This window comes from Nomascus leucogenys, chromosome 24 (genome assembly GCF_006542625.1).
Source record: "Nomascus leucogenys isolate Asia chromosome 24, Asia_NLE_v1, whole genome shotgun sequence".
In the NCBI taxonomy this organism is placed as follows: domain Eukaryota; kingdom Metazoa; phylum Chordata; class Mammalia; order Primates; family Hylobatidae; genus Nomascus; species Nomascus leucogenys.
In genome coordinates, this window is record NC_044404.1 from 27,238,288 (window position 1) to 27,263,122 (window position 24,835).

Sequence of the window (24,835 nt, forward strand, 5' to 3'; positions counted from 1 at the left end):
TGACCAATATGGTGAAACACTGTCTCTACTAAAAATACAAAAAAAAAAATAAAAATAGCTGGGCATGGTGGTGGGCACCGGCAATCCAAGCTACTTGGGAGGCTGAGGCAGGAGAATCGCTTGAACCCAGGAGGCAGAGGTTGCAGTGAGCTGAGATTGCATCACTGCACTCCAGCCTGGGCAACAAGAATAAAACTCTGTCTCGAAAAAAAAAAAAAAAAAAAGAAGAAGAAAAGAAATGTCACTGCACTCTTTTCCTCCCTGGCTGCCTTAGGATCAACTTCCCTTGCAAACAAAAACAACAGGATAACTATTGGGATCAGAAAGTTCATGACCAATACTTCAGTGGAAATGATGGTCTTCCGTGTCCTTCACCCTGGGAAGACAACAATACCTAAGACAGAAAACTAGTCAAAAAGTAGAAGACCACTCTGGATGTCATCTTTGTATTTAGAACCCATTTTGGGCTGGGCACAGTGGCTTATGCCTGTAATCCCAGCACTTTGGGTGGCCAAGGTGGGCCGATCACTTGAACCTACGAGTTCAAGACCAGCCTGGGCAACATGGCGAAACCCTGTCTCTACAAAAATTACACGCCTTAGCCAGGCGTGGTGGCGTGTGCTTGTAATCCCAGTTACTGTGGAGGCTGAGATGGGAGGATTGCTTGAGTCCAAGAGGTTGGGGCTACAGTGAACAGTGATTGCACCACTACACTCCAGCCTGGGTGACAGACTGAGATCCTGTCTCAAAAAAATAAAATAAAAACAGAACCCATTTTGGTGGTGTTAAGACAACGGGCTTGGGTATGATTTATGATTCCTTGGATTATGCAAAGAAAAATTAATCAAAACACAGACTTGCATGACATGAAAGAAAAAGACCTCAAGAAAACAGCTAAAGGAACTCAAGACCAGAATGACAGCCAGGGAGTCACAAGAGTGTGGTGCTGGTGCTGGCAAACAGGAATGGCTTTATCGGCAGCAATGGAGCAGATTTTTCACCAGAGGATTAATCAACTATGAAAACTTAAAAAATATATAATTGCCATTCAGAGTAGCAGAAGATAGTCCCTGATACCCCCCTTTGATGCCAACCTCCCAGCAGCCTTCACCCATCGCTGAGACCAGAACTCTGTAAGGACCCAGCTCTGATGGGGGAGTAAGTGGATCCCTGAGTCTTGGGGCCCTGATGCCCTTGGATCCTCTCTCTGACACCCCCACCTTCCTGGGCACCAGGCATATTACTATTCTCTCTGTTTTCCTTTTTCCTCTGAATGCTCCCTTTTAGGTCAATCATCCAGTCCATGATATTTCTTCAACACCCATTACATGTCAGGCACTGTTCTCCAGCAGAAATGGGACATAGTCAGTATCCTCTTGGAGCTTAGATTCTAGTGGGGCTGACATGAAGTAAAACAAATAAACATGCATTCATTTATAATTTCAAGAGCGCTTCATCCTCTGAAAATGAATAAATCAAGAGAAGGGGAGGGAGAGTGATGGGGAGGCCAGTGGGGATCTGAGAGTTCAGAGCGGCCCGTTTCAGAAGTGACCTGGGAGCAGAGACCTGGATGAAGAGAAGGGTTGTTGTCAGAGGGGTCAGGTGCAAGAGCCCAGGAGCAGGAGCCCCTGAAGCCACTCCTCACTCTCTGCTCCCGCCCCTGGGTGACATCATTTACCCCTAAAACATCAGTTGCCACCTGCATGCCTACACCTCCCAGGTGTTCCTCATTGGCCAGCTGTAACATTGATGGCCAACGGTGTGTAGAACCCACTCCACAACCCCACGAGGCCGGTGCTAATATTATCCCTGTGTTTTAGATGAGGAAATAGGCACAGAGAGCTGAAGAAACTCTCCAAAGTCACCCAGCTAGGAAATGGAGAAATTGAGATTTGACCACTTCCGCCCCCTAAACTCACCACATCCAACCTGAAATGAATCCTCTTCTGCAGCTCCGACCCCCTCCTCTTCCCATGTTCCCTGCCACTTGACCTTCTGCTGCCTCACACTCAAACCCAAAACCTGCCTGGTGGAGGCTGACCACAGGGGCTGCAGTGATGGTGCTGTGATGGGGCTGTCCAGTGGGGCCTGGGATCCTCAGGCCTCTTAACCTCATCTTCCCCTCCCACAGGCCTGCATGATTCCAGGGAGCATCAAGACAAGAGACACAGGGAGAAGGAGCAGCCAGTCCCCCTGCCGCAGGACTGGCCACATCTGTCACATCTGGAGAAGTCTGACCAGAGTGGTTCCCCTGGACTAAGGGCAGACGGCGGCGTTGGGGAAGAGGGAGCTCTTTCTCCTTGCTCCACCCATCAGGATGCCTAAAATAGGAGGCTGAGAGGGGCCTGCCCTGAGGACTGAGCTGCCAGGCTTTCTGCTTCCAAGTTCTTCCCGGCTCCCCATCTCCTCCTGCTTCGGGGAAGTGCACCCCCCACCCGCTCCACGCTGGCTTTCTAGATCCTGGAATAAATAATTCAGGTTTTGAAATCTTGCCAGGCCCACCCCTCCGGTGCTGTGAGGGCGCTATTGGGCTGACATGAGTGACGTCACCGAGCTCTTATCCCAGCCCCAGCATCACGGGACCTGCCCTGGCAGCAACTTACCCGCCTGGTCAGTCAGTCCAGACCCTCTACCTGTGCCCCTCACCCTGGAGCCCACTCACCACAACCACCTGCTATCTTCGTTCCAGGGCCCCACAGCCCTCATGGCTTAGCATTGTCGCTTCAGTACCCCAGCCCTTCTGACAGGGTCATGGTGACCTGAAGTCACCTGGACATTCCATGTTCCCAGGCCGCTGCCTCTGCCATCCCGGGGTCCCTGAACTCCGCCCTGCTGCGTAGGCACCCTGACACTGCCATGGTTGCCCTGAGGGCTTCCCCTCTACCGTTAGCGTCCCACGGCCATCACCCCCCACCCCAAGATTCTGTCACCATGCTCACCATGCTAATGTCGTCACTGCCACCCACCTCCCCGCTCCCTCGTGCTCCCCGTCATCGTCACCTCAGGGCCCCATCATCTTGGCAACCCTGTCATCCTCACCAGGGACGCCCAACCAGCCCCATCACAAGCTCTTCCTTCGTCACCTGGATCTCGTCAGCCTCTCTGCCACCCAAGGGTCCCATCACCCCACAGCCTACCCGGGCCCCCTTTCCACTCTTCCACCACGTTCCCTGCAGCCTCTCTGAGACTTCAAGACTCTCCCACCGGCGCCGCTGAAACCCCCGGCCCGCAGAGGGCGCCGCGTCAAGGACAGCGCGGGCCGACTCGGGAGGGGGCGGGGCCGCAGCCACGGTCGCTTTTTATGAATGGGGGAGCGGGCGGTGCGAGGCCTCATTACTATGCCGCGCAACGCACGCTGCGCCCCAGCGCGCCGCGCCCATTGGCTGATCGGACCGCTGACGTCACCGAACCGGTGGCCGGGGGCGGGGCGGGGCGGGGTGACTCACGCCGCTTCTCCCGCGGCCGCGGGGGCTTCTCGGGGTCCACGCACGCCCTGCGCCGCCAGGACCCGAGCGGAGCTTTCCCGCGGCCCGGCCGCGCCTGGTCCTGAGCGGTGAGTAGCGGGCCCCGCCGGGGGCACCAGGTGTCCTGGAGGGCACGCAGGATGCTGGGGCACTGGGCCGGCCGAAGGCTCCTAGCGGCCGGCCAGGGTTAGAGTTCGAGGTGGGAATTCTCGGTTTAGGCGATTCTGGGTTAGCAGGCATGGGCCCAAGTGCTCGAGTGCTGGGGTTGAGTTGGATGACCCGGCGAAGGGTGAGCATTCCTGCAGGGACCCGAGGCCTGGAGGGACTGATGGTCATCTGAGGTTTCGCCGGCAGGAGGCGTCTGGGGCAGGGACCCAGGCGTCCGAACAGCAGGAGGTGTCCAATTTAGGAATCCAGGTATCCAGGCAGGAGGCGGAGTCAGGCCCAAAATCCAGGTGTCCGGGCAGAAGGAGGCATCTGACTCAGGGATCCAGGCTTCCAGCAGGGGGGTCTGCCCAGAGACCTAGAGATTCAGGCAGAAAGAAGGGTCCAGCCAGGAACAGAAGTCTGGGAGGGTGGGGGGTGGGGGGCTGAGTTCCCAGGTGTTACCGCGGGAGTGCGGGGTGGTGGCTGGCGGGAGCTTCACGCTCATTCCCTGGGGGCGGAGCCTAAGGCTGGCAGTACTGAAAATCGTGAGGGGTCTGGGAGCCTCAGGCACGAGCTAGCCTCATCATCTCTGATGGGAGGGAGCGGAGCTGCTCAGTCTCCCTGATGGGGTAGATGTTTCCCTACCCCAATCTTGAGCCTTCGGGGGCATCCCCTGGATCCTATGGCCCTCTTCCATTTATAGTACCCCTTCTTCTGTCTCTCCTCTGGTCACGTACGTGGGAAAAAGAGACCTGCAGGACCTAGGACAGGGATCCCCAGGAAGAGACCCCTGTTTAGAGGCCTGGGGGCATTGGAGGGGACAGCGGTATCCTGGGAAGAGCCCCAGGGCACGACTGTGGGGATAAGGCATTGGGACCCTATCAGGTATCCTGAGGAGAGACTCCCTCAATGTATCCTGAGGGGCACCTCACCCCCTCCAGACCCCACTTCCTATCACCCAGCTTGGTCAGCTTCTCACAAGGCCTTTCTCCCGCAGGTACCATGATGTGGGGTGCAGGCAGCCCTCTGGCCTGGCTCTCAGCTGGCTCAGGCAACGTGAATGTAAGCGTGGGCCCAGCAGAGGGGCCCACAGGTCCAGCCGCACCACTGCCCTCGCCTAAGGCCTGGGACGTGGTGCTCTGCATCTCAGGCACCCTGGTGTCCTGCGAGAATGCGCTAGTGGTGGCCATCATCGTGGGCACTCCCGCCTTCCGTGCCCCCATGTTCCTGCTGGTGGGCAGCCTGGCCGTGGCAGACCTGCTGGCAGGCCTGGGCCTGGTCCTGTACTTTGCTGCTGTCTTCTGCATCGGCTCAGCGGAGATGAGCCTGGTGCTGGTTGGCGTGCTGGCAACGGCCTTTACCGCCAGCATCGGCAGTCTACTGGCTATCACTGTCGACCGCTACCTTTCTCTGTACAATGCCCTCACCTACTATTCAGAGACAACAGTGACACGGACCTATGTGATGCTGGCCTTGGTGTGGGGAGGTGCCCTGGGCCTGGGGCTGCTGCCTGTGCTGGCCTGGAACTGCCTGGATGGCCTGACCACATGTGGCGTGGTTTATCCACTCTCCAAGAACCATCTGGTAGTCCTGGCCATCGCCTTCTTCATGGTGTTTGGCATCATGCTGCAGCTCTACGCCCAAATCTGCCGCATCGTCTGCCGCCATGCCCAGCAGATTGCCCTTCAGCGGCACCTGCTGCCTGCCTCCCACTACGTGGCCACCCGCAAGGGCATTGCCACACTGGCCGTGGTGCTTGGAGCCTTTGCCGCCTGCTGGTTGCCCTTCACTGTCTACTGCCTGCTGGGTGATGCCCACTCTCCACCTCTCTACACCTATCTTACCTTGCTCCCTGCCACCTACAACTCCATGATCAACCCTATCATCTACGCCTTCCGCAACCAGGATGTGCAGAAAGTGCTGTGGGCTGTCTGCTGCTGCTGTTCCTCTTCCAAGATCCCCTTCCGATCCCGCTCCCCCAGTGATGTCTAGCTGAGTCTTCATGACCCTTCAACCCTGATTACTACAGAATTCCAGAATGTTAGGCTCTCCAGGGCTTCTTTCCAAACCCCCAGCTCCACACCCCCCAGACCCAGCTGGTTCTGGAGTTCTAGGACATTGGGTGTTTCAAGGTTCTGTTCAGATCCCTATGGGGGCCCAGCTGGCTCCACAGTTCCAGCATGTTCAGGTGGTCAGAGTTCTACTCACAAATGTCTCACAGCCCAGCTGGGTTGCAATTCCAGAATGCTGGGAGTTTTACAGTGCCATTCCAAGTCCCAGATGTCCCTCTTCTCCCAAACTTGACCTTGACCATGTCACTTTACGTTTGAATTTCTGAGCTAAAGAGTCAGAGAGATTAGTCACACAGTTGCCTAAATAGGGGAGAGAAAGATTATATATGCACATATACAAAGAGAGTGTCTATTTATGATTTGTTTATTTATTTATAAATTTACTTATGGGTGGTAAGGGGCGAAAAAGAGACCCACATCTTGATATCCAGGCCATACCAGGGTACCCCTTGTCCCTTCACCCCCATTTCTGACCTCAGTTCCTGGAGGGGGGAAAGGGAGAAAGAGAAACCACGTATTTTGTTATTATTTTGGATTATTTTTTATCGAAGAGATCATAGAAACCAGAGCCTTCTCCCCAGGCCTGCCCTCCTCGGGTTTGGAAGGGGAACACACCAGCCTCTGGTTTTTTATTTTTTTAAGAAGCCATCACCTGAGCAACCAAAAATTCCTCTGCGCTGGGGTCCGACTGCCCTCTGGTGGCCATTTGGGGAAAACCACAGCCCGGCCAGGCAGCTGGGACCAGAATGCAACCCCAGCTCCACTCCAGCCTGGCGTCCAGGGCCACAGCCATGGCCTGGGGGCCAAGCCTCACCCTGCGGTGCCCTAAAGGAGGGGGGGCACGAGCCAACACCTCACCCCTCTGCTAACCGGGGTATGGCCTCCAGTGCATTCCCTGTTCCTGTCTCCAACCCAACTCAATAAAAAATGATTTTGTCATAAATATGTTTCCCTACGTGTGTGTGGAGGGTGTGGAGTGGGACCTGATGGGGGATGGCCTGGAATGAGAGGGTCAAGCCAGGCCTGGGGGGCCTGTTGGGGGATCTGGGGAGCTGGACAGAGGGTGGAGGGTGGCTGGCAGGTGACTCCTCAGATGTCAGTGCCCCTCTGCTCACACCTGGGCACTGACTAGCAAGGACCTTACCTCCTCCTGGTGACAGGAACCTGGGTGCTTGGCTCTTCCTGGGTCAAGGATGCCCACATCCTGCTGTGGGGCTTAGGCGTGATGAACATGCTCAAAGCATGTCAGTTTCCTTAATAATAATAGGTTCTACCTTTTTTTTGAGACAGTGTCTCGCTCTGTCGCCCAGGCTGGAGTGCAGTGGCATGATCTCGGCTCACTGCAGGCTCCACCTCCCGGGTTCATGCCATTCTCCTGCCTCAGCCTCCCGAGTAGCTGGGACTACAGGCGCCCGCCACCACGCCCGGCTAATTTTTTTTGTATTTTCAGTAGAGACGGGGTTTCACCGTGTTAGCCAGGATGGACTCGATCTCCTGACCTCGTGATCCACCCGCCTCGGCCTCCCAAGGTGCTGGGATTACAGGCGTGAGCCACCGCACCCGGCCAATAATAGGTCCTTCTAATCGTGGGTGCCTACTGTGTGTCTGGCCCACATGCTACCTCGCTTATGCCTAATAAGCGTCCCATGGCACCGGTAGTGTCTTCTCCATTTTACAAACGAGGGAGCTGAGGCTGAGTGAGGGGCCGTGGCTGGCCCAAGGCCATACAGCTAAACAATGGTAGAGCCAGGAACATCTGTTCCCAGAATCTGTGCTGTGTAGTGAGCAATTTCCTTCCTTCCCAAGCCTGGAGCTTAGGACATTCTGGACCCTGATTTTTTTTTTTTTTTTTGGGACGGAGTCTTGCTCTGTTGCCCAGACTGGACTGCAATGGCACACGATCTTGGCTTGCTGCAACCTCCACCTCCTGGGTTCAAGCGATTCTCCTGCCTCAGCTTCCCAAGTAGCTGGGATTACAGGCAACTGCCACCACGCCTGGCTAATTTTTGTATTTTTAGTAGAGACGGGGGTTTCACCATGTTGGCCAGGCTGGTCTCGAACTCCCGACCTCAGGCGATCCGCCCGCCTCCGCCTCCTAAAGTGCTGGGATTACAGGCGTGAGCCACCGCGCCCAGCTGGACCGTGATTTATTTTGGGGTTCATAATTTGGGAAGTGGTCGGAGGGGGTCTGGTCATTTTGGAGTCAGAAGAGCTTTTCTACGCAAAGGTGAGTGACTATCAGTGTGTGCCTTTGGGGACATATGTGTGCAGGACCCAGAGTTTGGGTATTTGAGGAGAGGAATCTGACCCCAGAAAGAATGTGTCTATCAGGCCAGGGCAGCAGCAGGTGTGGGGTGTGGCTGAAGAGGAAGCTTTGATTGGCCAAGCCTCCCAGCTTCCCAAGCCTTATTGTTGTGCAAAGCTTGGAGGTGCGGCTCTTGGAGCATTTCTGGCTCACCCCTCCATATACAGACAGGGAGCCCGCGGCCCAAAGAGGAGCAGCCATTTGCTCAAACTTGCACAGCTGTGCCAGGCTAGGACCCAGGCCTTTCTCCACTTCCCTGGCAGAGTTAGAGCCCTTTTGTCTGGTGTAAAGATCCCTCCCTTGGCCAGGTGCGGTGGCTTACGCCCGTAATCCCAGCACTTTGGGAGGCCGAGGCGGGCAGATCACCTGAGTCAGGAGTTCGAGACCAGCCTGGTCAACATGATGAAACCCTGTCTCTACTAAAAATACAAAAAATTAGCCGGATGTGGAGCCTGTAATCCCAGCTACTCAGGAGGCTGAGGCAGGAGAATCGCTTGAGCCCGGGAGGCAGAGGTTGCAGTGAGCCGTGAGCCGAGATCACGCCATCGCACTCCAGCCTGAGCAACAGAGTGAGGTTCCGTCCCCACCCCCCAAAAAAATCCCTCCCCAGTAGTCTGAGGAGAGTCATCATGCCAATAGGCCCAGGCACAAAGTGGGGAGGCCGCACCAGGTCAGGCCAAGCTTTATTCTATCCCCACCCTCCTGACAGGTCCCTGGGAGAAGTCCCTACTCAGCAGGCCCCTCTCCACGCCAAACACTCCACACCATCACCGTGGCTGTGTCAGATGGGTACCATTGCTCTTCCCCATTTTACAAAAGAAGAAGTAGAGGCTCCAAGAGTAACGGGCCTTCATTCATTCACTGCCGTCCTTGTGGACAGCTTAAATTCTAGCTGGGGGAAATCGTAACACAAAGTTTTTCCAAAAATGTAATATTACACAGTGGTGAGTCCTCAGAGAAAGAGCAGGGGAAGAAGGATGGGGAGGATGTGAGTAATTTTTAAATGAGGGTGCCCAGGAAAAGCCTCCCTGAGAGGTGACATTGGATTGGTCCAAAGTCAGAGGGTTGGTAGGCAGTTGAGCCGGGATTTGAACCCAGGTCCATTTGACTCTAAATCTCTTTCTTTCCTGGATGAGGGAGCGTGTTTCAGGAACAACACAGAAACATCAAGCAAGGAAACTGGGGTAAATCCCCAGGCTGGGGGAAAGCAGGGGGTCTCCAGGTTAAACCCAGACCTCTGGAGGCACGGCGCAGGGCAAGGCCTTGTTGTTGCCCCCACCATCATGCTCCTGAGGAGCCCCACCAAGGTCCAGAGGGGCCAGGTGCCCATCCCACCCTGGGTGAGGCTCAGCCCTTTGCTTCCCCAGCCCAGCTTCCAGCTCCAGGGCCTAAGAAGGGACCTGCCGCCGTCCTTGTGTCTGGGAGGGCCTGTGTCGGGCCCCTGCACCGAGGGGCTTCCTCTGTCTCTCTGGGGGTGGCTGTGGGCTGGAGCTGAGGTGTTTCTGGCAGCCTGGATCTGGGGTCTCTGCTTTGGGTCCTGGGCCTATCTTGAGGGCTGTTTGAATCTGTCCCTCAGGTTGGTCCCTGTGTGTGTGGTGGGGCTGGCTGGCTTTTCCCTCCTCCCAGGATTCTGCAGATCAGCTTAGCACTTCTTGCCAGTACCTCCACTCCATGCTTCCTCCAGGAAGCCTCCCTGCCTGAGTCCTTTTGTGGCTGTGAGAATGTGATCCATACAATATGCCTTACTACACCTCCCCTGAGTAAACATTTATAGAGAAGTCTTCCCTCCTACCTCAGAATGAAGACAGGGCTGTGGGTCCTTCCTCCAGTTGAGAGTTCCTGAGAGAAGGGATGTCTGTCTGCTCAAACCGAAGGCTCCTGAAGGCAGATCTTTCTCTCTCCTCAGAACTAGGGGCTCCTGAATACAAAGTCATGTCTCCCCCCTCAGGCTGGGAACTTCTGAGAGCTGGGCTGTCTCTTCCCTTAGGCTGGGGGCCTCTTGAGAACGCGGTCATGTCTTTTGCCTCAGATTGAGGATCCCTGAGGGTAGGACTGTGTCTTCCTCACTCTTGAGGCCTCCTGTGTCTCCTTCAAGCCTCAGAGTCCTCTGGTGCTCACAGCCTGGAGCTGCTCAGCACCGCATGTTGTGTGTGTGTGTGTGTGTGTGTGTGTGTGCGCGCACGCGCATTTGCTTGTGTGTAATTGGGGAGGGGTAGCCACACCTCCCAGCCTCTCTGCCTCTGCCAGCTTTCCAACCCCCATGACTGATCCCACCCAACTATAGGGATCCAGGAAGGTCAGCTGGTGACATGGCCCCCTGAATTGGGGGAGGCAAAGCTAGGGCCAAGAGCCCCACCTTCCTGCTGGGGTAGGCCCTGGGATGGGGCTGGAGCCCATCTCTCCTCCCCGCCTCCCTTAGTCCTGTGTGGGTGTGTGGGGGCAGCCCTGAGTGCTGAGCCCCTGCTGGGGCCATGTCCGCCTCTCCTTGCAATAAGTGAGGAGACAGTGGCTATTAATATAAGATGAGTTCACGGGCTCACAGCTTCTGCAGGCTGGAAAACAGGCTCCCGGGGCTGGGGGCTGCGGCAAGGCTCAGCTGTCAGATTCCCTCCTGGAGCCTGGAGACCTCCAGTCCCGCATCCCCCAGCAACTTCCGTGCTGAGACCTGCGTGCACAGACACATGCTTATGTCACATTTTTTTTTTTTTTTTTTTTTTTTCACTCGTGCCACATGCACCCCCCCCCCCCCCCCCCCCCCCCCCCCCCCCCCCCCCCCCCCCCCATGCTCACCATTCAGGCACACATGTCTAGGCACCTGGCTGTTCTGAGAACACACACACACGCAGACATGTATGTAGGTATACCCAGACACACCTGCACACTAGCACACACACACTTGTGCACACAGCGACATCATTGCACATGTGTACACTGACCATGTCAACTTTCTGTGCATGTTTAGTGCTGAAGCACACACTTCAATGTACACACCCTTGTGTACAAGTATGTGTACACGGACACAGCAAACATGTATGCATACCTAAACCCATTAGCACAGTCACATATACACACAACTGCATGTGTATATAATGTCTATACTCATATATACACATTTGCATGCAGCACCAGATTCAAGGACTTGAATGCATGTGCACGCCCTTTCACACACAGCGTACACACACTCGCAAATGCTCCCCGCTGCTGGCAGTGCTCAGCAATCCTGAATTTACAGGCTGACCCTCGGTTTCCAGAACCAACGGGCTGGCTCAACCTCTGCTCCTTGTCTTCCCTCTCCCCTTGCCTCATCACAGGCAGCTCATGGCCCTGCCAACCCCAATGCCTGCCTTCAGCTTCCCGCCCCCTGGGGGGCCCCCGATCCATGATTAACCCCCTCGCTAATTGGCCACCAGCCCCTTGACTTTGCTGCAGGCCTTCTCAGGAGCTGGGAGCAAGAGGCTGCAAATTGGCCAAGCAGGATGGGTCTAGGGAATACTGTGCATGTAGACGGTGAGGGTGGGGGTACTGCAAGCCCTGCAATATGACTGGCTGGAGCCAGGCAGTGCACCCCCTATTCCAGGGCTGGGCAGAACACTGGCTTCATACTCTCTTGGGAGGGCACTCCTATGATTCATTATCTACATAGTCACCTGAAGCCAGCCCTGCAAGCACATTTACACACACTCACCAGCCATGTGTGCAGACATATTCCACCCCGCTCGGCACGCTAACAGGTGAACATCTGCAAATACCCAAGTACACTCATGAATGTACCAAGTATGCATGCAAGCAAAACTTTACATATTCATAGTCACCTGCCAGGTATGCACACATCATTTGCATATGTACATCCAAACACACAAACGCAGTCGCATGTATATGGGCTCACAAACACATACACTTACACATTACACATGCCCATGAAGGTCCTAAGTGTCCTTGCAGGCATGCACCAACATCCAACTACTATCCACATTGTGATATATACATGTGCAGTACAGCTATGCATGCACATCCATCCATGCACACCGCCCACATGCGTGTATATGCCCTGATGAACAAGCTACCAAATGGCCAAGCACGCTAGGGAGAACCCTCTTTAGCTAGCCTCTGGCTTTGCATGAAAGCTTGAGGTTTGCTCAGCCTACTGGCAGGGATAGGGAGTGATGGTACCCACTCAAGTTCCAACCTGTCTCTCCCCAGCCTCCTGGAGAGAGGTCCTGAGACCTCCTCTGGACTCCCCCTAAGCCTTCAGGCAGCCACAGGGACCCTGGCATGGTTCCAAGACAAAAGGCCAGAGCTTCTGGCTTCCCTTGCAGTTTCAGTCTCCTTGGCTGTGGCTCAAGCCCACAAGGGGTTCTGCTCTCTTGTAGGCAGTCTAGGGCATTGGAAAAAAGGTTTCTATTTCCATGTCTGCTGCTAGCTTGCTGTGTGACTTCAGGCAAGTTGCTGTGGCTCTCTGTATCTTGTTTCCTCATCTATAAAATAGGAACAAAAGGCGTTGTATTTGTAATCCTTCCAAGACACACACTGTGGGAGCGGCATCAGTTCCCAAGACGGTGCAATGCCAGAGTGGAGGGGCTACATACATCACCACAGTCAACTCTTTGTTGAATAGGTGAGGAAGCTGAGGCCCAAGGTGGGAGCTACATCTGACCTGACTTCTCAGCCAGGAAGTCTGCTCTTTTTTAATGACGTGTGCAGTGTGAGCTCGTGTGTGCATACCGCGGACATGCACGGACAGCTTCTTAGGTAAAGGCAGGGAAGGCATCTAGGCAGGACCCCTTGCCCCAAATATTAACTGCTCTCCTTGTCATCAAGGGACTGGCAATTCTCCCATAAAAGACTCCTTTGGATGTGAAAGGCTTTTTATTTATTTATTTGAGATGAAGTCCCACTCTGTTGCCCAGGCTGGAGTGTAGTGGCGCAATCTCAGCTCACTGCAGCCTCCACCTCCCAGGTTCAAGCGATTCTTGTACCCTAGCCTCCTGAGTAGCTGAGATTAGGGGCGCACGCCACCATGTCTGGCTAATTTTTGTATTTTTAGTAGCGATGGGGTTTCACCATGTTGGCCAGGATGGTCTTGAACTCCTGACTTCAGGTGATCCACCCGCCTTGGCCTAAGTGCTGGGATTACAGGTGCAGGCCACCGCACCTGGCCCATGAAAGGCTTTTTGTCCTTAAGCTTCAAGAGCACCCTCTAAGCTCCCACACCTCCTGGGGCTGAGGGGCAGTTCAGGGGGAGCACCTGAAACTGCTCCCAGCCCTATGATCTAGGAGGGAACTAGTTGACTAGTCCCGAGCAGAACTTCCAGGAAATGGTATCAGGTTGCCCTGGCCACTGGGCAGCCAGGAGGGGGCAGTGAGGAACTGATGGAGGCAGCAAGTAGGGAGGGCGGCTCCTGAGGAATGTGTGAGGGCTGCCTGCGATTATGGGTTCCTGTAATCATGTGCTGGTTTGTGTCCTTGTGCAAACGACAGGGATCTGTGCACGATATGTGCACCGGTCCTCGTGTGCCCACTCACGTGTCTCTGTGAAGCCCCAGCCCATACCTATAGGGAATCCACTTTCTTCTTAGGTAGCCAAAGGTGCAAGCACTTCCTGCTCTAAAGGTCTGGGATAGCCAGGCCCTCAGCCAAGCTCACTTGATTTCAAAGCGAGAGCAAAAATGCTTTGCTGCCCTTATAAAATTGGGCACCAGGGAGTGGGGCAGGTAAGAATGGAAACCTTTAACAGGCTCCCTACAACGTTAAAGCCCTCAATGATTTTGGATGGAGACTCTTAAGCTGTTTCAGTTGCATGGTAAACACAGCATTGGGCTCTGGCTAGAGAGAGGCCTGTTTGAACCACGTTCTGTTCCTGGCCAGCTATGTGATCTTAGGCAACTGTGAATCTGTTTCTCTCCTGTGTAAAATGGGGGACCCTTGCCTCTTAAGAATGAAATAAAAGATATGCAGTCTTTGGCAGGTAGTGGGCGCTCAATAAATGCTTATTCTTCTCAGGATCAGCCCAAGGAGGTGAGGCGACTTGCACAGGGTCACAGCAGGGCCAGAATTCAAGCTCAGGCCTCTTGCTTCCCAGAGCCACATTCCTTCCCTCCAATTCCCTAGCAAGGGCGGCTCCCGAACCACCATTTTGTCTTCTGCCAGGGCGGGCGTCTGGCTGCCTGTCAGTCACCGGCCTTGGGAAGCCAAGTGCTGACTAAACACGGGCCTGAGCAGGCGGGTGGAGCAAAGGGGCTCTGCAGGGGCGAACTGGCTCCGCGGCCCCCTTCTCTGCACCACCACCTCCAGCGATGAGCTCAGAGCGGCTGGCGCAGCAGTTGCTGACAATTCAAAACTTCTGCCCCCTCTCCTGGGACGCCAGTGGGTGACTCTCTCTCCCAACAGCAGGCGTGACCCACAGTCACCAACTCTGCTCCCGCCCCTCTGCCGGGGGCCACTACACTGTGTCTGCTGGGCCCGGAACTGGGTGTCTGCTCATAAATTACCCCCAGGGACAGTTACCCGCAGCAGCTGTGCTCGGAACAACCGTTGCTTCCTGGGTAGGTCATTTTTTGGGTCAGAATACAAACCCAGCCCCCTCGCCTTCCTCAGGCAGGAGAAGGGGCGTGCAGCAGCCTAAACCTTTGATCGGATTCCACTGTAAATGGTTCTATTTAAGGTAAGTTGCTTGGGTCTGAGAGGCAGACAAGATGCCGGCCAGATGTTGGACGCAGCATCAGCATTCAGCCTGTGCTCCTCTCCTGCCTGATGCCAACAGTTGCAGCAGATTGTCTCCTGAGGCCCCAGCACACCCCCTTTCTCATGGTGAGAAGGGGACTGGGTATCTGGGCCTGCAGGTCCTCCAACCTGGGTCTCCTCCTAAACTGAAATGGTTTCCAGCCTTCTCCACCTTCTGCACACGGTGCACTTTCCGCACCCAAAAGCCTCCTGCCCTTTAGGCCCACCCACACGGGAGCCCCTCCTGAGCTCTGGCCACCACCTGTGGCCATTAGTGTCACTTCCTTCTAATCTCGTCCCATTAAAACAATACCACAAACACCAGAGGTGGCTGAGTGGCTACAAAGACTTTATCGAATTATTTAAAATGTTGGCATTTAAGTATTCATGTGTATACAGTTACATGGAACCTTCAGGTCAGTGGGGCACAAATGTGGTATACACACGATGAGCCTGGCAGGGAAGCAAATGAGACCAGGCTTGGAGCTACAGGGATTTAAAAAAATTGGATGTCTTTCTGAGGGTGTGAGAAGAGTAGGGCAGAAGCGGAAAGGGTCACTTTAGGGGTCTGGCTTAACCCACCGCCTAGATCTCCAACTGAAAAGCTCCTTTCCCATCCTCAGGGAAAGAGTGCCTGTTTTCAAACGGCATCCCTACTACACATACACCCCTTCCCTAAAATCTTGATGTGGCAAACACACCCAAGAACCCACTGGAACACGTCCTTATAAATATGTTTGTATCAGAGAAAACAAGGCACTTCGGGAGCATTATGGCTTACTCTACTACATGTACGTCATTCTAGACGGAAAGTAAAAACTGGTTAGTTCCTCAAGTGAATTAACTGAATAAACTTAATACAGTAACAAAATTGTTCCCTAACCCACACTGAGGCACGGTTACAGTGAACACGGCAGGAGGCACAGAATGAGGCACATCTCTGCGCAACACCTGGTCCCAGGTCAGCTGGACCCCAGCAGGGCTCAAAGCCTGATGCCCCCAGGAAGGCTGACATCTCTCACGAGCAAAGCCCCCCTGGCCTTGGAGCACTGGCTCCCTCCCTCCCCATGCCCTGAGGTCAGGTGAGGGGCCGCAGTGGGAGGCAGTCCTAGAGCAGAGCTGGGACACGGTGGGAATGCTTAAGCAGGGTCACCAAAGCCACAGAGACCTCAATCTGTCCAAGCTGGCGCTGCAGAGTCAGAGGATCGGCGCCACGGGAAGAGATTTCACATTAGCCCTGACAACACCGCCTCGGCTCTGCAGTGACATTGGCCAGGGTCGTTTCTGAGGGCGCTCGAGCTTCCACTGGAGGGGAGCTGGAGCCTGGGCCAGCTGCTCTGAGCCTCCAAGGGCTGGCTGAGCCTGCCCCCTCCCCCCTCCCCCCTCCCCCGGGCTGCTCCTTTGGAATGTACCCATCTCACAACCAAGGCAAAGCCACAAGTCGCTTCTGACACTATTGGAAGCTGGGCCCCAGGGCCACAGGAATGGGGGCAGGTCCCCTGGGCCGGGTGAACCAGGAAGGGAGGAGGCTCCTTGGCTTCAGCGCTTAGCAGTCCTTATGGGCCATTGTTCCATACTCTCACTAGCTTAGGCCCAGATTAAATAATCACTAAACTTTGCATTCTACATTACGTGAGTCCAAAAACAGGATTACCTGCACTGGGTCCTTTATCATCTTAAAGGGCTCTGGGTCTAAAGAAGCCTTTTTTTTTTTTTTTTTTGGTACATATGCATAAGTGGAGCCCAGAGGGCCTCTCGGCTCACTGGGTCCCCGGCCCCCCGAGCTGAGGAGGCTTCGCAAGGCCGGCTGCTACAAAGTGCCGAGCTTGGCTGCATAGATTTTAATGAGAGCGTCAGACAGAGCTGTGCTGTTGCTCTCCGGGACTTGCAGATCATTACCAAACCAGCTGCAGGATGAGAACACAGCACATCGAAACCCTAGGAGGTCACTGAGCTAATGATCTAATCCTACCTTCCGCAGGCAGTGCCCCTCCCCACCTCCTCCTGCCCCCAGCCCTTTCCACGATGGACTCAGTCCATTCCAGAAGCCAGGCCAACACCGCCCCCTTCAAGGTCAGAGCAGAACGACAGTGAATGGCTCTAGCTCTCCCTTTTCCGGAAAGGAGGATGGGGGTAATTCAGTCAAAGCCATTAGGCCCAAACCCTGGCCTGGCCAGGCCCCAGGTCTCCTATTTGGGAGAACCACTGCCCTGTGCCTGCCTCTCCAGCTACTGCTGGGCTGCGGCCCAGGCGCCTTCAACGGCCATTTTAGGGTTCTGATGAAAGCACCTTCGGCTTCTAAGGTGCAGGCTGGGAAACAAGGTGGGGGCCCACATAGCCTGGTGTCTCAGCATGGAGCTTAGTGCCAAGTCCTGTGCCAGAGACACCAGATCTGGAGAGAGGGAAGAGGGCACACTTGGGAGTGGCCACAGCAAGAGGGCATGCTGGCCCCTACAGGCTCAGTCCCCACACCCTGAGTTCCAGGAAAGAAGGCAGAGGAGCAGCGGCCAGCAAGGGCAGAGGCAGAACCCATGACTATACACTCTCTCCTCAAGCCGGAGGGCTTTACGAGGGCTTTGGCAATTACTACAACCATTTGCTGTGCTGGGTAGGGACAGATCCTGTTTCTCTTTGTTTCAGGGCTCTGAAAGCTGGAGAAGCCAGCAGAAGCCGATTTCAGCATAAGAGGCTACACAATAGTTAGGGCAGAAGAAAAGAAACCTCACTGTTGGCTAGAGCTGAGCAGTTTTTTCTGAATAATAGCACCTGTGTATTAGCTCTGGGAAAAGCGGGGAGGGAGGGAGGGAGGGAGCTTCACCATGTGCAGTGAGGGGAGCTGGAACAGGACCTGGAGCCCCTCTGCCTTTCAGCCTGCTTCACGGCTGCCAGGCCCCCCCAGGCAGGTACCAGCATGGCTGCCAGCCTGAGGGACTGAAGTTTCCACAGTTGGCAGAATCTTTGTTTAAATTGGGGAAATAAAAGGGGGAGGAGTTGCAGAGGAATTGAAAACAGCACCTGTCAAAGCTGCCTATCCCCTTCCTTCTCTCACTACTTCTGGTCCCCCAGAGGGGTTGGTCCCAAGGCTATGTGGTTGGCTGGTGACAGAAAAGGGGCAACAAAGAATGACAAGAGAGGCTATGAAGGTCTGAGCAGCACTGACAGGACCGGCACAGACCCTGAGCCCTCCTACTGAGACCTCAACCTACGGTGAGGTCTGGAGTAGCAATACAGCCGAGAAAGCTCTGCCCGGACTCCAGCAGGTGCCCATTCTTTGGTCCCAGAAAGCACAGGTGACTTGGAATCAGGAACTCTGGGCTCTAGCTATGTCACTATCCAATTGTGTGACCTTGAGCAAGTCACTTCCCATCTCTAGGCCTCAGCATCCTTAAAGGGTGGGACCCACGGGGCTCCACTGTTCTTCCAGTCCTACAGCTCCAAGTCTTCAGGCTTTGCTCCTGACAGCCAGAAGAGGCCCCTGTCCTCATGTGTCAGGGACAGTTTGGTCATGGATACTAGAGATTAAAACTGGGGTGTGTTGCCTGAAGGCAACTAGAGGTGGTGGTGGTGCATCCTGAACACCATACTCACCAAAGGGATCCTGGGAGGGAGGCAACACCACCAGCCTACAGAAAGGCATCATTTTTGGGCAGAGGAGGTGAGACATTCTTTAGAGGCTTGATGCCTCCTGGAATAAAGGGCATCCCAGGCATAGAGATTGCTTAGCAAAAGGCAGGCCAACCCTGCTGATTAGGGCAGAGGGTGAGGCAGTCTGGCCGTTGGAGCCTTCGGCCTACTCTGCCCTTTCAGTGCACAGGAAAGGGGCCAGCTGTGTCCATTCAGGCCACTCCCCCTGTTTTAGAACCAGAAGGTGGCTGGCATTCGAAGTGGCTGAGGGCACGGGTTTTAAAAGGCTGTAGTTGAATATGGCTCCCAAGGGAAGGCCCCATCTCCAAGGGAAACCCGATCAAAGGCATCTGCTTTGGGATTTCGCCTTCCTTTCAATATGCAACAGGCACTGGAAGTAAAGAGGGAACATCCCAGCTACTGAACCTCAAGAGCCCCACAGCGCCTGAAAAGGGGGAGAGGAAATACATGTTGACTTGGAGGAAGCACTTGGATATATCTTTGGTTGCTTCAGGGAAAGCTTTGGCCCCTTAAAATTACTTTTTTCCTCCCTTTTCTCCCCTACGGGTCTGTTGGGGTTGGCATCAAAGAAGGCAGGTAGGAAGGAAAGAAAAAGAAGGGGGCAGCAGGCAGAAAGAGTTAATCGGACCAGTCGTCCTCATCGAATTCAGAGGAGTCATCTTCTGAGTCACTGTACTCGACAGCAATGCGACGAGACAAGATGGTGGCCACATCATTGCCCACAACATCCCGCTTCTCTTGTTCCCGCTGCTCCTCAACCCTGCGCAGCTGAAAACCTGGTGGCAAAGAGAGAGAAGGGTGAGGAAGGCGTGTCCTCAGCCTTGGAATCCATCTGGAACTGGGTAAGAGGGAGTGGCCACCAATGGGTAAGGGTATTGGAAAGGACAGAGAAAAAGAAAGTTGTTACGGAAAAGCAGAAGAAGATGAGCTTATGAAATTGATGGTCCTGATGCCACACGTATGTCTGAAAAGCAGCCTGCTGTCCTTTCTGGTTTACACACTTTCAGGCTGGTGAGGACTTCTCATGAGGCTTTGAAGTGGGGAGCAGCCAACACACTCCATCTAGCAGACCCTCAGCCTGCCCAATTCCATCAATTATAATGGGGCTCAGCTGCCACAGACTGTCCTCTCTAGATTAGAAGTTTTGTGAGGATCACCAACAGAACAAACCATGATAACCCCTTGGGACCAGACCTGGCCCCTGATAGAATAAATGCTCCAATGTTCCAGGAGGGTGAGATGATGAAGGGGGAGGGGAGGGGAGGGGAGGGAAGAGGAGAAAAGAGGAGATAAAAGAAAATGGGAGAAAAAAGGAGTGAGAAAGAGGGCAGGGGGCAAGGAAGGAAGACATGAAGGGCAGAGCAGTGGAGAAGGCTGGGGGGTTGCTGAGTCCAGTTGAACAAGGACCCACTAGGACAGTGATTCTTGTTTTTTTTCGAAGGCACAAAACTCTTCGGAGAAACTGATGAAAAATGGGGATCCTTCCCCAAGAAAAAAAATGCATGCAAACACACATAAGCATACATTTTCAAGGATTTCAAAGATCCCAGCTTAAGAATCTTTCACTTTAAACCAAGGTGGAAAGAAATTTGAATCTCCATATTTTCAGGGTGAAGCCTTTTCTCAGGCTGCTCCCAGGCCTAATGTCCCAATCTCTCCCCACCCAGTGAAAGCCATTTCCTGGGAAGGGCACAGGGACCCCCTCACCCATCCCCCAACCAGTCATCCCAGCTTCAGAAAGACAAGGCTCCACGGTCCCAGACCCACCACTGAAATTTACCTTGACGGATGGCTGAAAGCAGGTCGCTACGGGCATCGCTCACGGCAGGCAAGGAGGACTTGGGCTTGGTGGTGTCAGAAAGCGGTGGTGGTACAGCAGGCTGGCCATCTGCACCAGTGAAAGGGGGAGGAGGGGGCCCCGGAGGAGGAGGAGGAGGGGGAGGAGGAGGTGTGCCTCCTGTTGGCTGGGACAAGGGAGGTGGTGGCAGAGTTGGGTAGTCAGCTGCTGGTGGTGGAGGAGGAGGTGGAGGGGCAGCAAAATCAGGGTGAGGTGGGAAAGATGGGGGTGAGGGTGGTGGAGGCGTCCCTGGAGACCCAAATCCTACAGGCGGTGGGGGAGGTGGGATGCCTATCATTGGAGGCGGAGGTGGCGGAGGGGCAGGTGGTGGAGCAAACCCGGGTTTAGGGCCTGGTGGAGAGCCTAGAGGAGGAGCTGGTGGTGGATGGCTTGGGCTGACCACACTGGATCTTTTGGGTCCAGCCAAACCAGATCCTCTTTGGTTGTCCGCTGGGTAACTAAAAGGCGAAAGAAAAAAAGACTCACCATCACCCTTAGAATGCAAACACCTACCTACAGTTAGCCTTGTCTATAAGCCGAGGTTTATCCTGGTTGACTATACCATTTCATTTTCACTTAAACAGAAAGAAAAGCCTACAGATGGTCAGAACAGACCAATAATGAAATAAGCAGCCTTGTAAGGTAATGAGCTTCCCACCAGTAGAGGAGGATAGACAGATTGAGTAAAACTACCTGCAAGAAGTGGACTTGAGATTCCTCTATCAGGTACGGGCTAGCTGAGACATCTCTTAGGCCCCCTCTGCCTTTCCAGCTGTAAGGGGAAGGCACCCTCCCTCCCCTTCTCTAAGAAAGATGGTCCATGGCAGTTGCTAGTTTAATCCTGGAGCCAGTTTAAGGGTGCATGCAAGAAAGAACTGGAATAAAAATTCAAACACCACCTACACACTAGGCTCTGGTTCTCAGGCTATTAACATTCACCAGCATTGGAGAGGGCAGGAAACCCAAGCCAGGCTGACCACACCTGAGTAGGATATAGATTTAGGTGAATGCATCTTCAGTGCTCATGTGGGGAAATCTTGAGAGAGAATGAATCTCAATCCGAGAATCTGCAGAGATGGGAAATGAATGTGCCACCAGACTCCTGACCCAGGCTTGAGAGAGGATTAAGGCTACACCTCTCCCAGGATCAGATTTGCTCGGCTGCAGCTGCAAGGTCTCAGGCCATGTGTGAAGCTGAAGGTTTTCTTTTTCCACCTTTGTATCTACCCTGCAGTAACAGCTACTCCTTAGAAAAGCAGCCATTTTGGAATTTTCCACAGACCTTCCAGCCTTAGCTGCATCTGACAGGGCCACCAGCAGGAAGTGATTTGGGAGGCAGAAGGAGATTTGGGATTAATGGTTTCTAGGGCCAAGAAGAACGAGGCGAGAGAAGGAGGACAGCACAGCTTTAGGTCTCCATCCAAGGGGTCCTCAACATACTCAATCTCTAATTAAGCAGTATCCAAGGAGAAAAGTGCACCTTTCAAAGCTCTCATTTATCAGGCATCAGAAAGGACAAAAGTAACGGAGAAAACAGTGCAATCTGAACAATTCTCAGATCTCTTTTCAGTCATTACTGCCTAACACTTCCAAGGTACACCTCTGCCAGGGACACAGACAAATATCAAAATGGACGAATTTGGAGTTTCATCCCCCTTTTCCCTTTGTTTCATTGTTTCTGGAGATTTGACACAGCAGTGAAACTAACCAGAAGCACTAAGAGAGGAAGTGACTCTATGCTAGGTTCCTAGACAACTGGGCAAGGTAACTGCTAACTATATCATGGACAGCAGATTGTACCACTTCATTTCATGATTAGTTAAAGTTAAGGAAAAGGCTGGGCATGGTGGCTCATGCCTGTAATCCCAGCACTTTGGGAGGCTGAGGCAGGCGGATCACAAGGTCAGGAGATCGAGACCATCCTGGCTAACATGGTGAAACCCCGTCTCTACTAAAAATACAAAGATTAGCTGGGCGTGGTGGTGAGTGCCTGTAGTCCCAGCTACTCGGGAGACTAAGGCAAGAGAATGGCGTGAACCGGGAGGCGGAGCTTGCAGTGAGCTGAGATCACGCCACTGCACTCCAGCCTGGGTGAGAGTGAGACTCCGTCTCAAAAAATAAATAAATAAATAAATAAATAAATAAAATAAAGTTAAGGAAAAAACAAGAAAGAAGCTGGTGATTTCTATTTGTTTGGGTATAGGCAAAACAGGAGTAGTTAAGAATATAGATTCTGGAGTCCAACTGACCAATCACGGCTCTGCCCTTACTGGCTGTGCCCTTTGGGTCATTTCATTGACCCCTCTGTGCCTCACAGTTTACTCATTATAACATGGGGATAATAACAGTACCTACCTCAAAAGAGGACTCCTATGAGAATTAGGCAACATATACATACAGTGTTAATTATTTATATTATCTAGACAGTCTTGAAGTTATTTTAGTGGTCTTGACCTAGGGTTTTAACTCTTTTTTTTTTCTTTTTTTTTTTTTTTTTTTTTTGGTCTTGCTCTGTCACTCAGGCTAGAGTGTAGTGGCATGATCATGGCTCACTGCAGCCTTAACCTCCCAGGCTCAAGAGATCCTCCCACCTCAGTCTCCTGAGTAGATGGGACGACAGGCGTTTGCCACCATGCTTGGCTAATTTTTTTGATTTTTAGTAGGGATGAGGTCTTGCTATGTTACCCAGACTGGTCTTGAACTTTTGGCCTCAAGAGATCCTCCCACCTTGGCCTCCCAAAGAGCTGGGATTACAGGTGTGAGCCACTGCTCCTGGTCCATTCTTTTGTTCTCAAGTGTATAACTACCAGTAGTGGATGGAGCAGGTACCACTATTTACCTGAATTCTGCTGGTGGAGGAGGCAAGTTGTCCTCGGAGAAGGAAGGAGAAGGTGAAGAAGCAGAGTCTGACTGTGGTGGTGGTGGATAGCTACTTGCATCCACGTTTTCAACACAGCCAATGCTGCCATTCTGGTACACCAAAGTGGGTGGATACCTGACAATGAACCGAATGCCAAAAACTGTCATTTCAAGAGCCTGAGTGGGTTTTTTCTTCTTAAAAGGTACTACAAAAATGCATTTGATACAAAAGCTATTAGGGAGAAGTAAAATAGGTATATTTCCCACATATTTTCTGTTACACTGAAATTTTATTTTAAGACTAAATATTCTATTGTCAAATATATCCCAGATATTATTGTTTGTAGTAACAGGATTCAACCCAGATTATCAAAACCACGCTGTTCCTTGCCCAGTGTTGGCCTTGTCAAACCCAGCAGTTCTTTTAAATTCTCTTCCCAGTGTCAGGTGCAGATATACCTGAATCCCAAAGTCTGTCCTGTGGTAAAGGGTGAAGCCAAGTCTCAGAGGCTAGTGAGCTGCAAACACGTGACTGGCACACAGCCTGATTTTGAGGTCGGCAAGCCTCTGGAGAGCTCGAAGGCCAAGGAGGCACTGGATTGCAAAATCAAGCTGAGGATGAATGCAGGGTGCTATGTAGTAGTAAATGTGGTCTTTCTGCCAGGTCTCTTATCAAACAGAATGAGCTGACGATTAAAGTAGGGTGCTTGGGCTTGCCTCATGAAAACCTGTCCCTCAGTGCACTGGGCCTTGGGTGAATTTGTTCTGGGTGAACAACAACAAAACTTCAAACAAGCACAAATACACCAAGCATCAGCTAGCAAAATCTGGCCTGCTCTGCTCCACCTCCCCCTCTTTCCACCATTGTTGGGGTCTAAAGAACTCATCTAAAACAGACCCCAGGGAGAACAGAGTTGGAGAAAACTAACTGAATCAAAAGATGCTCTGATGTGGAAAATCACCAAGGCCTGGAGCCCTGGAGCCTTGGCACGTCTCTTTATAGGTTCACCAACAGGCATATCCAGATAGACTAACCATGAAGCCTTAACTCCAAACCGCCTGGACAACAGGAAAATGGGAGGCAAATCCTCATCTTCCTACTCCACAAAAAGAAGACACACATGGGTAGCTGGCATTCTGAACACATAAGCTTCTGGCCTTAGAGTCACTGAACCTATGACAAGTGCCTGTCTGAACAGGATTGGTCCATGGAACAAAAAGTCCCCCTTTACTGGGAGGTGAAGGTAATGAAGGTACCCTCAGGGCTGATTTCCCAGTAGAGAAAAAGGTTCATTTTTTCCTTTCACCATCTTCATCACTCTTTAAAACAGATCTCTTAATCCACGAAGAACAAGTGTCAGAAGTGTCAAGATTTTTAAAAGTCAAGATTTTCATGGTAGAGTTATTTCTAAAAGCAAGAACAACTCAACTCTTTCCTTTTATCATTCCTAGACACCCAGCATGGGCTGGCATGGTTCTCTGACAGCCATGATGCAATGTATTTAGAGAAAAAACCAGGGCGACATTCATGCCAAGCAGTCATGGTGACTTGGCTTTGAATGTCAACCAGGTCAGACACCAGGATAAGCATCAAACCAAGCTTTAAAACCATCTTTTTCCCCCTTTAAACCTCCAGTGTGATTTGGTATTGGGAAATGGGGTCAGACTGACACCTCTTATTTCTCCACAGAGATATATAGCCTCAATACTGGCCGAGCAACCTTTCCCACACTGTCTATGAGGTCTGCATTCAGTCCCTTGGCTAGCTTCTCTCCCAAGACTGACA

At 53.0% G+C, this 24,835-nt stretch overlaps 2 protein-coding genes across 4 annotated transcripts in view; one reads left to right on the forward strand and one right to left on the reverse strand.

The window, feature by feature from the left end:
* The first annotated feature begins 3,443 nt into the window (after positions 1–3,443).
* On the forward strand, positions 3,444–6,626 carry GPR3 (G protein-coupled receptor 3). The gene is made up of 2 exons (XM_003271679.4): positions 3,444–3,553; positions 4,609–6,626. Exon 2 carries the CDS (start codon positions 4,614–4,616, stop codon positions 5,601–5,603), a length of 990 nt encoding a protein of 329 aa, XP_003271727.1. The 5' UTR covers positions 3,444–3,553; positions 4,609–4,613; the 3' UTR covers positions 5,604–6,626.
* Positions 6,627–15,036: 8,410 nt separating this feature from the next.
* The window catches only part of WASF2 (WASP family member 2), an 88,924-nt gene continuing 79,125 nt past the window's right edge, over positions 15,037–24,835 (reverse strand). For all 3 annotated transcript variants that reach the window (XM_030805900.1, XM_030805902.1, XM_030805901.1), the window contains exons 7-9: positions 23,030–23,185; positions 20,134–20,648; positions 15,037–19,129 (exon numbers count right to left, since the gene is read on the reverse strand). In XM_030805900.1, coding sequence (XP_030661760.1) covers positions 18,972–19,129; positions 20,134–20,648; positions 23,030–23,185 — 829 coding nt within the window. In that variant the 3' untranslated portion in view covers positions 15,037–18,971. The remainder of the gene's footprint in view (positions 19,130–20,133; positions 20,649–23,029; positions 23,186–24,835) is intronic.